The 13,199-nt window shown below is 40.3% G+C and overlaps 4 protein-coding genes across 4 annotated transcripts; 2 read left to right on the top strand and 2 right to left on the bottom strand.

Annotated features, from left to right (window-relative positions):
* The first annotated feature begins 2,813 nt into the window (after positions 1-2,813).
* On the top strand, positions 2,814-4,112 carry LOC108811402 (protein IRX15-LIKE). The gene has a single exon (XM_018583453.2). It carries the CDS (start codon positions 2,942-2,944, stop codon positions 3,890-3,892), a length of 951 nt encoding a protein of 316 aa, XP_018438955.1. The 5' UTR covers positions 2,814-2,941; the 3' UTR covers positions 3,893-4,112.
* A 156-nt stretch (positions 4,113-4,268) lies between these two features.
* Positions 4,269-6,123, bottom strand: LOC108811399 (uncharacterized). The gene is made up of 3 exons (XM_018583451.2): positions 5,647-6,123; positions 5,453-5,559; positions 4,269-5,136 (listed from the first exon to the last, which is right to left on the bottom strand). The coding sequence occupies exons 1-3, from the start codon at positions 6,031-6,033 to the stop codon at positions 4,386-4,388; spliced, it is 1,245 nt and encodes a 414-aa protein (XP_018438953.1). The 5' UTR covers positions 6,034-6,123; the 3' UTR covers positions 4,269-4,385.
* Positions 6,124-6,709: 586 nt separating this feature from the next.
* Positions 6,710-8,617, top strand: LOC108811401 (probable beta-1,4-xylosyltransferase IRX14H). The gene is made up of 2 exons (XM_018583452.2): positions 6,710-8,128; positions 8,213-8,617. The coding sequence occupies exons 1-2, from the start codon at positions 6,840-6,842 to the stop codon at positions 8,412-8,414; spliced, it is 1,491 nt and encodes a 496-aa protein (XP_018438954.2). The 5' UTR covers positions 6,710-6,839; the 3' UTR covers positions 8,415-8,617.
* A 219-nt stretch (positions 8,618-8,836) lies between these two features.
* Positions 8,837-10,699, bottom strand: LOC108811395 (F-box protein SKIP2). Its single transcript, XM_018583447.2, has one exon. The coding sequence runs from the start codon at positions 10,619-10,621 to the stop codon at positions 9,008-9,010; it is 1,614 nt and encodes a 537-aa protein (XP_018438949.2). The 5' UTR covers positions 10,622-10,699; the 3' UTR covers positions 8,837-9,007.
* Between the last annotated feature and the right edge of the window lie 2,500 nt (positions 10,700-13,199).

The following is a 13,199-nucleotide window of genomic DNA, read 5'->3' as shown; positions in this document are numbered from 1 at the left end:
AAAGCGTAGTGGCTTTATCGACGACTGAAGCAGAGTATATGGCACTTGTTGAAGCAGTCAAGGAAGGAATATGGTTAAGGGGCTTAGCGGAGGAGCTTGGATTCAAGCAAGACACGGTGGTGATATCGTGTGACTCTCAAAGTGCATTGTGTCTAGCCAAGAACAATGTGTATCATGAGAGGACTAAGCACATCAGCAGAAAGATGCACTTCATCAGAGATATTATCGCTCAGGGTGATGTAAGTGTGAAGAAGATATGTACTTCTTGGAATCCTGCAGATATATTAACCAAGGTTGTTCCGGTTAAGAAGTTTGAGGAAGCGGTGGACTTCCTTGGTATGTCCGAACACTAAGGAGCATTCGGCATCGCCTGGCAAAGCACGAGTTTGCATAACCTAAGTAGTGGATCATGTTTGATGTCATCAAGGTGGAGTTTGTTGGGATTCGAGACTACGTCAGAGACTACCTCAGAGACTACGTCAGCGAATACTACAGGGACTTCGTCAGTCAAGATTGGTGATGGAAATCAAACAAGATCGCATAACTTAAACCAAGACAAGGATGTCATATTAGGAAAAGGAAATATCACTTTATTAAAGGTGATAGGTTCCTGGAAATATTACTTCTCATGGAGTTATGGAAGTTGCAAGTATTTTGGAATATTTCCTAATAGGTTTATGGAAAGGGGCGAATGCCCTAATCCAACTAGGTTAATGTAATAAACTCCTACTATATAAGAGGAGCTTGTGTGCACTCTTCTCTAAAAAAAAAAAAAGTCTTTGTAACGATCTGTGCAAGAAAGACCTAGCTTGGTTGTAAGCTTTGGTTGTGAGAGAGAGAGATGTACTATATCTTGTACTTGAGATTATAGTGATTTGCCTCATTGCCAGGCCCCAGGGACGTAACCACATTTAGGTGAACCCTGGGATATCAAATTCTTGTGTCTATCTTCTATAATTCCGTGTTCTTCTTCTGTTCTCCATAGATCTACAAACTCATACTTTCTAACGTACTACGACAAGTGCAACAGAGAGTGCTTCAGCGAGTTTGTGTGGTGAGTTTTCCCAACAAATTTTAATAAACGATAAAAAGATTGTTTACTGGTACTCACTTTTTCATGGTGCACTTTTCTTTATAAAATAGATCATTCAAGATAAGCAGAGCGTGCTGCTTTTGTGTGACTCAAAACAGCATCTCCACTCTCCATTTACGTCATTTCCTTAAAACATTGAGTTTTAAAGACTTCACTAATTTCTTGTTTTTAATCAATTAAAGAATAAAGTGATGGGTGGCTATACGGAGAAAACGAGCGAAAGTGATTTTGACTTCATTATTTGTAAATAAGTTCTAAAAAGAAGCGCCCACCAGTATTACTTTACACTTACGTATATCATCAGTATCACATCAAAAGGTGGGTTATTTACTAGCTAATCCTCGGATATCAAAAGAGGCATATAAAGGATCTATTATAGACTCTAAATTTTATAATGTCTAATTCTAAACGTATCAAATCCTGAATCTGGATGGGCCACTAAAAGCCCCAAAATACACTTTACTATATGGGCCCTGTTATATCAACTGGATGTCTTCAGTAAGGAAGGTAAAGTCCAACCTGAGATCCCGCTGAGATTGGCCTCCTCGTGAATGTTGATGAAACCTCCCAGTCCCACTATCACCACACAGCCTTTGTAATGATATAAAAACAGTATTTACGTTGCCAAAAAAAAAAAATACAGTATTTACATTAGTGAACATCTATTTGTAGACTTAAGTCCCACACGTTCAGCACTCTTTTTCTCTTCACTGAACATTCATATACATTGATCAGATGGAATTTGATACTTCACAGAAAATATAATGACACCACATGGTAAATTGGTTGGTTTTAAACTTCTTTTAACTCGGTTTCGTGAGTTTATTAAAGGATATGTAAAGCTGGTTTCTCCTAGTCTCTCTGGGCTCTGGTATGTGGTAACTAAAAGTCAGATGAAGCGTTTACTTTGTTTGTGTTGAGCATATATATTTTAAACACCATATTAGTAACAGTATTAGTTAATGATAATAATATATAAATGCATTAGTTTTAAATATTATTCCGTAGGAAAGAAAACAAAGAAGAAGAAGAAGGGACAAAGACATGTGGACTGTAATTAGTTATGGTGTCACTATGCAGTAACCAAAACGCCGACACCTCTCTTCTCCTCTCTTCTTCTTCTTCTTCCTCCCACCAGCTCCATGCATATACGGTACAACCACCTCCTAACTCACACACCTTAATTATTTACATTTTTCTTAGTACTACTTTATCAATATAACCAAGAATAAACATTTGTTGGTTTAGTTTTATTATATCTTAGTTTCTCCAAATTTGTATTCTTCCCAACAAACCACAAGTCGCATTATAGTTTAAAGATTTTGTTGATGATTAATATAACTCGTTTATTTATTTACCATTGTAAATTTGTGTCTTACAACTACACATGAAATTATGAACAGCGTTTTAAAATTTCAATGTTCGTTTTTGCAAATTTCAACAAACTCGTTGAAGTAGTGGCATTTTCAATATTTATCTTATTTTAGTTTATTGTGTGTTGACAAAAAGAGAGCTTACTGTAATTTGTGAATTAGGTAATCTCCTTGATAGATAAATGTTGTCTTGTTAATTTGTATTAGAGAAATGTCGCCGTCAGAAATATCACAAACGAAACAAATATTTTAAGGAAAGGTTACACAAAATTAATAAAAATTCCAGAGCGATCAATTAAATCATAGAATATCATAACTATAGATTATAATATTGACCAATCGTCGTCAGTCTCTGATAGGTTGTAGTTCATATATTTGATTTTTAATACTTCCCAAACCCACTTTTAAAACATAGTCATTCCCTTCGTCTTCTTCCTCCACACTACAGAATCAAAAGAAAAAAAAAATAAAGAAAATGAAAAGCGGAGGGAACACAAACACGAAGCTCATACTTGTTCATCCATACATTCAAAAACAAACAAGCTCAAACCGTCTATGGCTTCTCGCTTTCGTCTCTCTCTTCACCATCGCTTTCCTCCTCACTCTACTCTACACCACCGACACAATCATCTCTTCCAAAACCACCTCCGCCGTCTCCTCCGTCGTCAACTCAGCCGTCTCCAACCCTCCGACGACCTCTCAACTGCCGACGAGCGCCATCAACGCCCTGCTCCACTACGCGTCGAGATCCAACGACAGCTTCCACATGTCACACGGAGAGATGAAATCGATCTCCGACGTCCTCCGCCGCTGCGCTCCGCCGTGCAATCTCCTCGTTTTCGGCCTGACGCACGAGACACTCCTCTGGAAGTCGCTGAACCACAACGGACGGACCGTGTACATCGAGGAGAACCGTTACTACGCGGCCTACTTCGAAGAGATCCACCCGGAGATCGAAGTGTTCGACGTTCAGTACACGACCAAGGCTCGCGAGGCGCGCGAGCTCGTCTCCGCGGTCAAAGAGGCGGCGAGGAACGAGTGTCGTCCCGTGCAGAATCTCCTCTTCTCCGACTGCAAACTCGGTCTCAACGATCTGCCGAACCACGTCTACGATCTCGACTGGGATGTGATCTTGGTCGACGGTCCGCGCGGCGACGGCGGAGATGTGCCGGGAAGGATGTCGTCGATTTTCACGGCGGCGGTTCTCGCCCGGAGCAAAAGATCCGGAGGGAATCCCAAGACGCATGTGTTCGTGCACGATTATTACAGGGAGATCGAGAGACTTTGTGGCGATGAGTTTCTTTGTCGGGAGAATCTCGTGGAATCTAACGACATGCTTGCGCACTACGTGTTGGAGAGGATGGATAAGAACAGCACGCAGTTCTGTCGCGATCGTAAGAAACGCACTGCTTCTCCGTCGCCTTGAGTAAAATGTGCGCTAAAATCTTGTGGAGACAATCAACACAGAGGGACGGGTGGTGGACCCTGGTGGTTGACAACGTCAATCACGGAGGAGTTTGAGTAAAATAAAAACTTTTTTGCTTTGTGTCTTCATATCTTCTCTACTAGTATTCCTACTGTAATTTTCAACTCTTTGACCATGTAAAATTCAATCAATTAAATCTTTACAAAAAAAAACTTTCACTCTTAAAAGCTATTTAGCTAAATTTTGATACAAACTAACCGAATTACAAACCAAATTAACTAAGTTTTAAATCAAAATAATCAAACAAACCGAACTAATCAAAATTACCAAAAAAGAATTTTAAAACAGAACCAAACTTTTTAGGTTCAACTCAGCGAGATTATAGTTTAGCTAAATATTAATAAACAATTTAGTTTATAAGAGAGTTTTACTTCAAAAAGTATTTGGACAATGATACAACATAAAAATACCAATGAATCAAGAATGTATAGGTTCAATTCTCTAAACCCTTTGGTGTAGACTCTTGCGGAATATCTATCTTCCTTTTCTTGTAAAGCGGGACTCGTCCTCCAAGCTCTTTAAGCTGGTCCACAAGACCGTACAGAAACTCAAACGTCAATATGTTCTGAGCATTGAGCTGCTCCCTAACATGTGGATGAACCTTAAACCAATCTCCCAACATCTTATGCACGTGGGACCGAATCATCCTCCACGGAACCGGATGCTTCTCACATAACTTCAAATACTCAACAACTAAATCTCCCTGATCCAACCCTCCATCGACGTATCCCTCTCCTTCTTCATTATCTTCAGCCCATTCAGCTGTTCTAAACCCGGCAAACACCGCCGGGTTTTCAAGAAGCGTCTCGGCGGAAAGAACACCTTCGACGCCCGTCTCTCTGATGCAGTCCTCCACATCTTCAATGCACCTCACGTTCCCATTCGCTAGAACAGGGATTCTCAGAGCGTTTCTCACCTCCTTGATGGCGCCCCAGTCGGCCCTAAACTTTTTGCCGTCTTTCTCGTCTCTCGTCCGGCCGTGAACTGCAAGCAGCGAGCAACCAGCGTCTTCAAGCATCTTGGCGTAGTTGAGTGTATCTTGAAGGTTTGGGAAAATGCGGATTTTGCAGGAGACGGGAACAGTGAGGTTCTGAGCTAACTTTTCAACAAGTGATTTCACTAAAGGAAGGTTATCCATCAAGAATGCCCCATAGTTTCCTCGCCTCGCAATGCGTTGAGGACACCTGGCACCCAAAAAAAAAAACAAAGGATCTTTACTCAATAGCCCAAGGTTCAAACCACTCCTAAGGTCATTGTACTCTACTCACCGGACCCAAATCTGAGTTAACAAAACTTGAACAGTGCCGCGATACAAAAAATTGGATCTTTATTGAAGAATCCTAATAAACGAAGTGTGAAGATTCAGACAACTAATACTTATTGAACTCTATAACTTACTTACGGAATCAACGGACCAAATCAACAGTAATGCAATAAAAATTCAATCTTTAATTGAAGAATCCTAATAAACAAGAGGATAAAAGAGATAATTGAAGTTACCCAAGATTGATATCAACGTAATCGCAGTAAGGTTGGACTCTCTTTGCAGCTTCCAAGAGAGTATCAGGATCATTAGCACAGAACTGCACAAACAATGGCCTGTCCTCCTACAATTTTATTGCCATTTAAAACCAAAAAAAAAAAAAACATTCAAGTAAACCACGGTTTCAAAAACGACCAATTGAATCTTATACCTTACAAGTGGTGAATTCCTTGTTCCGATTATCAGTCTCGGTGAAGATCCTGGAATGCAGCATCGGTGTGTAAGCAGCTTGAGCTCCGTATTTCTGGCAGAGCAATCGAAACGGCAGCTCTGAGTTATCCACCATCGGTGCAACGATGTACTTCGGTCTACCTAGTTTCTCCCAGTGCGCCCAAGCCTGCTCCACCCTTGTGTCGATGCTCGAAACCCGACCAGGAGCGCACAAGCTTGCTGGTGCTGTTTCCACCGGCTGATCCGAGCAGAGGAGATCGTCTCGCACTTGCGATGGATTCGATGTGAGTGTCATTGTTCGGATTCGTGAGAGGGGAGAGTCTCGGGTCCGGAGAAATCTGAGGATAGGAAGATTCCAGGGTTTCATGAACTGACCACGGTGGTCCAAGACATCGCCGCCGCCGCCATTAATTAGGGGTCGAAGCGAATTGTTTGAAAGTTGTGGTTCTATTTGTTTTGGGCCTTAATGGGCCTTATGATACAGATTAAGCCATGGGTTTATATTGGCATTTAATTTGTAATCCAGCTTATTAATCGTCATAGTCTGCGTACGAATAATAAATTTGTTATTAAACAGCTGTAGACGAAAAAACAAAAACAAAATTTAATCAATTTGTCCTAAGGTTTGTGACTTTTATAATAGTAGATTTTTCCATTTTATTGGTGATATTTGTATAAATACGTAGAAAATGATGTGCTTTAATCCACACGTAGCTTTTGCTTAGAAATAAAACTTCAACAGAAACCACAATCGTACGGCTATTATTCTTGCATTGACTACTGACGTAACCCAGCAACCAATCATTTAGCGTCACATCCCCCTCTCATTAAACACGTGCTTTACCCCCAAATCTCCTCCTTAATCATCACTCCACCTTATAAATCTCACGACATTAACGCTTTAACCTCTCTCACTAATTTCAACTTTTGAAGCCACGTGTACCGTCGGTTATATATATATCCAACATTGCTTTTACTTTTCGATTTCCAATTTTTAAATATTGTATGTCCGTCCGTTGTACCAGCAGAGGGGCGAGCAACCAACAATAATAAAATAATTAATTACGATAATCAAATTACGCAAAGTAATTAATTATTTTAATCATTCTTAACAAACTTTTTTTCCCTCTTTTATTATACTCACTCTCAACTGTTGAGAAAGGAGAGAAGAAGATGAAGCTCCTCTCTGCATTTCGATCGAGTTACTTGAACCGCCGAGGAACCGCCTTCAGATCGTTGGATCCGTCGTCATTCGACGGAGGTTTCATCCCCCCCAAGCCATCATCATCTCCATCCTCAATCTTCTGGCTACTGATCCACTGTCTCTGCTGCTTGATCAGCTTGATTCTAGGGTTCCGATTCAGCCACTTAGTCCTCTTCTTCCTCTTCTCCACTTCCGTCACCAATCTCTACACCACCACCAACGGCGGGGTAAGCCATCATCTGCTCCAGCTTAAGCCTAACGTCACGGAGAAGAGCTCTAGAGTGGTGGTTGGGAGACACGGGATCCGGATCCGTCCGTGGCCCCACCCGAACCCGATCGAGGTCATGAAAGCTCACCAGCTTCTCCAGAGAGTGCAGGAGGAGCAGAAGTCGCTCTACTACGGCGCGAGCTCGAGGAGCCCCAGGACTGTGATCGCGGTGACGCCGACTTACGTACGGACGTTCCAGGCGCTTCATCTGACCGGAGTCATGCACTCGCTGATGCTCGCGCCTTACGACGTGGTGTGGATCGTGGTGGAGGCCGGCGGGAAGACGGAAGAGACGGCTTCCTTAATCGGGAGATCGAGATTGATCAAGAAGACGATTCACGTTGGATTCGAGAAGAAGATGCCGAACACTTGGGAGGATCGAAGGAGGATGGAGAGCGAGATGAGGGTTGAGGGGTTGAGGATCGTGAGGGAGGAGAAGTTAGATGGGGTTGTTGTGTTTGCTGACGATAGCAACATGCATAGCATGGAGTTGTTTGATGAGATTCAGAATGTGAGGTGGTTTGGTGCTTTGTCTGTTGGGATACTCGCTCACTCTGGTAACGCTGATGAGTTGTCATCGGCGTTGAAGACGACGGATCGAGAAGGGATGCCGATGCCGATCCAGGGTCCTAGTTGTGATTCGTCTGGGAAGCTAGTGGGTTGGCATGTTTTCAACACGCAGCCTTATGCTACCAAGAGTGAAGTTTATGTTGGTGACAAAGCGGATGTGATGATGATGCCTAGTAAGATGGAGTGGTCAGGGTTTGTGTTGAACTCTAGGTTGCTTTGGAAGGAATCTGTAGATGATAAACCGATATGGGTTAAAGATGTTAACAGCTTGTTGGATGGTGGTAATGAAGGAATTGTAGATGGTCCGTTGTCTCTGGTTAAGGATCCTTCCATGGTGGAACCACTTGGAAGCTGTGGCCGTAGTGTCTTGCTTTGGTGGCTCAGGGTTGAAGCCAGAGCTGATAGCAAGTTCCCACCTGGGTAAGTTTCTTGTTCCACTACTACACTTATTTCTCTATCACAATGTTGTGATCTTGACTTTGCAATCTTTCTACTTGTAAGCAGCTGGATCATAAAGTCTCCCTTGGACATAACTGTGCCATCAAAGAGCACACCATGGCGAGACCCCTCAAAGCTCCCAGTGAAAAACAACCAACCAGCCATGGAAAAGCGCTCTGGTAAGCCGAGAGGACCAGAGAGCAATAACTCTAAGGGGAAACAAGAACCGAAAGCTTTTGATGGTATCAAATCATCAGCAACTCGTTGAAGGATATAAAACATATAGGCTGAGTTTTCATATTCTTGTTTTCCACCGTAGATATCAAAAGAAATTGTTTGGTGTGCATTGGCTTCATCGTATACAATACAAAATCTCATGAGTTCTTCACTTTTTATCTTGAAAACAAAATTTGGAAGACAATAGTATCTGACATGAATGATTTGATTAAACGTTAGTTTTTTCACTTTTTCTTTTACTCTGTTTCGTGCCTTTTTTTTTTAAATTTAATTTGTTGGTTAGACAGCTTCATCTTTTAATTACCTTTCTGTCCTTTTCCGTTAGTTTCTCTTTATAATTCATAGTGGTAAATGAAATTACGAAAATTAAGTGTAAATTATACATAAGAGGATTTCTACATTTGTATCCAAGGAATGCTTGTTCTACATTCTTTTGTGTTTGACCAAACAGAGGAAAAACAAATAACATTCTTCCTTGGAATGGACTTTTCTAATTGACAAAGTCTTCTTCTTTCACACACACACACACATGAAATAGGATTACAGACAAACAGAAATCAAAACAGGAAGGCAGAAAAGCTTTTTTTGACAATTTTCGTTTTATAGGGGACTTGTAATAGCTGATCAAGTAGAACTAGAACCATTGTCATTATTAGGATGAGACCACCTCCTGAATCTGCAACTTACTAAGTTCCTTCCAGCAAAGAACCCAAACTTTGACCTAATCGTCGCTAATCTACTTCCTCCATTGTTTCCGCTACCGCCACCACCACCACCATTACCTGAACCAACAATCTCCCCCGCTTGACCCACCCTCGGCTCCTCCACCGCTGCTTCACTCTCACCATCAACCGCAACCGCTGCTTCCGTTTCATCACCATCCATACTCACCACAAGCGTCCTCCTCTGTTCCCTAAGCCACTCTCCAATCTCTCCAGTCACCACTTTACATTTCTTCACCTTCAGCTTCACCAGGTTAGGACACCCAGCAGCTAGCGCCTCGATCCCTAGATCCGAAACCGCACATCCTTTGATACAGAACTTCCTCAACGCCCCGCATTTCTTAGCGATGCAAGCGATCTCCGTATCCCCTATCGTTCCACTCCCGCATAGCGCTAGCCTCTCGAGTTTCTCGCAGTTCGAAGCAATGGCTGATATACTCTTGTGCGTTGCGTTCACACCGATCAGCACTAGCTCTTGCAAGTTCAAGCAGTGCCTAGCTACAGCCAGCAGACCTTCGTCGCCAATCTTATTAGTCCTCCAACCATCTATATGAAGCTTCCTCAGCAGCTTGCATCTCTCGGCGACATCGATCAAACCAAAGTTGGAGCACTCCGGTGTCTTCACTATATGCAAAGTCTCAACCTTTGAGCATTTCGACACCGCGGAAAGCCCAAAGTCACTCACTTGGAGCCTCTCCAGGTGAATCTCACTCAACGAACTCTCTCCTTCACCGATCATCTGTAAAACCTTATCCCAATCACCCAAACAACGTATAATCTTGAGCGTCTTCAGCGTCCTAGTACCAGCAACCAAAGGCTCAAACACCTGACCGTTAACAAGCTCCTTCAAGCAAATAGATCTAAGCGAAGAAGACGAAGGCAAATGAATCAACCCAGCCGCTTCGTGAATCCCTCTCAGCCTCTTCACCGACAGCTCCTCAAGAAGCTTGCAATGCTCGAGCATCGCGTTGACTCCCTTCGCTCCGAAGTTGCAAGATCCGACAGAAAGCTTCTTCAGATTCCCACAGTTCTTAGCGAACTCCACCATCCCCAGATCCGTGATCTCTCGGCAACCGCGAAGCTTCACGCGCGTCAGATTCAAACAACGAACGGAGATCACCACCAAAGCTTCATCGCTCAAGCTAACGGACTTCCGATCGCACCGGAGAGCGAGCTTCGTAACGGAATCGAACCGGTTGAACATGGACGTCAAAAACGAGGAGATCTCGGCTCTAGCGTCGAGAGATAAACGGTGACGGTTCTGACCGTCGACGAACAGCCACCGTTTGCAAACGAGAGAGCATCGTTTCCGATCTCCGGCTCCGAGGTACTGAAACACGTGAGCTAAGCACTCGTCTGGTAGATCTAGAGTGAAATCGCGATCGCTTTTCCCCGCATCCATCGATTCTCCACCACCACCACCGCAAACAATCGCCGGAGACACAGACCATAGCCTGAGATCTACTACTACCTCTCTTCCGTTCGATTCCGTAGTAGACGACGGCGCTTGGCCCATCACCACCGATAAGGTTTCGTCTCCTCTCCTTTCCTCTCTAATCTTCTTTTTTTTTCTTTTTTAAAATTGAGTCTTTCGTTTTTTTTTTTTTTGAGGGAATATAAAGTGAAAAGAAAACAGTAACGGCCCCATCCCGTGAAATAAGGGAGCACGTGGCGTCATCGTAGTCGTTACACTCGACCCAACTTTCACTCGAACGGGTTTCGTTACTTAATCGCAGCCGTTCGATGTGTGATTTAATCCTGATCGTTGATGTTTTTTAACTTTTTGTTAATGCTTTTTATATCCTCTGTTCACGCTCTTCTTTGGAAAATCATTACTTCGCGTGTTCAACGGTCAAAGTTCAGGTTTTCAAGACTAGTAGACTTTGTTGTAGTCTATGAATGAATGAATATTCGATATTTATGTTTGATTAATACGCAGCGGATGAGATAACCTGAGCATATGCGGTGCTATTATTAATGTTTAATAACAATTCTTATCCTCATTAAATATTTTAACATTCGGGTGTTATGTACTTATTTGATGAGACATCAGTGTGCATCTGTCTCCCAATATAATAATGTGGAAAATATAAAAGACGAAGAGCATTAACGAGCAAATAAATGAGGGAAAATTCCATAAAAATACCCGAACTAAATTTTGTAAGCTTTTTAATACCCAAATTTTTTCACTACCTAGTTTAATATCCCAACTAATTATTTTGCTAATTTTAATACTCAAACTTTTAACACTGTACCCACTTTAATACCCAAACTTTATTTATTTAAATAAAAATACTAATAAATTTCAAATAAAACTTAATAAAATCTCAAAAATCTAAGAAAAAAATATTAAAAATTCTAATTTTATTTTAAGATTTAGAAAAGAAGGTAGATAAACCATGGAATTTTATTTTTAAATAAATGAATTTGAATGATAAAAATAATTTTCGTTTTTATTTCAGAAAACAAACTAAATACAATATTTAAAACTTAGAAATTTTATTACAAAATATAATATTTTACACTATTTAGTTATTTTTATTTCTCAAATACCAAAAAAATTTAGAATTTTCTGAGTTTATTTTGTAAATTTTATAGTTGTTTTAAACTTTTATTTGAAACTTATTAGTATTTTTATTAAAATAAATAAAGTTCGGGTATTAAAGTGGACACAATTTTAAAAGTTTAGATATTAAAATGAGCAAAATAATTAGTTGAGGTATTAAACTGGGTAGTAAAAAAGTTTGGGTATTAAAAAACTTAACAAAATTTAGTTTGAGTATTTTTATAGAATTTTCCCAATAAATAATCTCTGAAATTTCTTTGGACAAGTCACAAAGCCCATACGATCAAGGATTCAAGATGGGTTGGAACCAAATATTGCTTAAAAGCCCATATCTAAGTTTGAATGGCCGAAACCTTTTACAAAATGGGAAGGATTATATTTCGTTTAGACTTAAAAATGTATATAAACGGATCAGTATAGGATTATTTTCTGCCTTGAACAAAGACCTCATTGGCTCTCATATGTCACTCTTTCTCTTGCTAACTAACACAACCTAAGACAGACTCAACAGTCTCTCTTTGTCTTATGCTAATGTCCCTAAGTATCTTTAATTGATGCCTTAATGGGCCAAGAATAAACATTTAACACTAACGTAATTGACTATTTCTGTTAATTGGCACTAGATTAACTTCTTATGCTAAACAGTTAACAATTAGAACTGAATATGTTAATAGTAGTTGATATAAAACAACTATTTGTAAAAGTAGTCAGGGAATCAATTTACCGAAAGAAAGAAGACTGTAGACGAAAAGTCAAAAGTCTGTGGTCTTATTCTAAAATGTGTTATGTCAGTTTGTCACATCCTATGCATTAACATTAGATTACGACAATATTATTACGAAAATAACCAAAAGGATGTGTCAAATTTAAATGGGTCTGTTCCTTTTTCTCCAACCGATAAAGCTATAATAATGCTGTGAACTAACCAAACAATACAACTGTTTCCATGTTTGACTACTATATGATCGATTAATTCCATGATTTTAGATGCTTTCAATACTCTGACACCTCTTTGTTACTTCTAATTTCAGTTAAATACAACATGATTTATAGATATTGAATCATAAATGAGTGCTTGAACTTAGCTAAGTGTTAATGACATTGAACTATGTGAATAATGAGTACGTTCATAGATATGCTTTTTCTTTTAGTATAAATTTTATTAAACAACCCGAAAACAGGAATTCAGAGTTTGATTACAAAGCAGACTTGAACAAAAATTTCTAAGTCATTCGATGCGAAGCTGATTTCGTCCGCTCAATAAACCCGACATGTTTCACTAACCCGTGCTTAAAATTTCTAAGAATCTGGTATCGTTCTCCGCCTTTGATGTGAACCATGTTTACGTGAAGTTCTTTTAGTTATCTATGACTCCGGGAATATACATAATATCTCTGGAGTAACTAGTACTGGAAATGCTTATTTCCGGTTTGACACTCTATTTACTTTTTTTTATCAGTTTCTATTTTTCTTTGACATCATTTCTTACTATATTTTCTTTGACATCATTTCTTACTGTATTTTCTTT

This window comes from Raphanus sativus, chromosome 6 (assembly GCF_000801105.2).
Source record: "Raphanus sativus cultivar WK10039 chromosome 6, ASM80110v3, whole genome shotgun sequence".
In the NCBI taxonomy this organism is placed as follows: Eukaryota; Viridiplantae; Streptophyta; class Magnoliopsida; order Brassicales; family Brassicaceae; genus Raphanus; species Raphanus sativus.
This window is presented reverse-complemented; position numbering and strand designations above follow the sequence as displayed.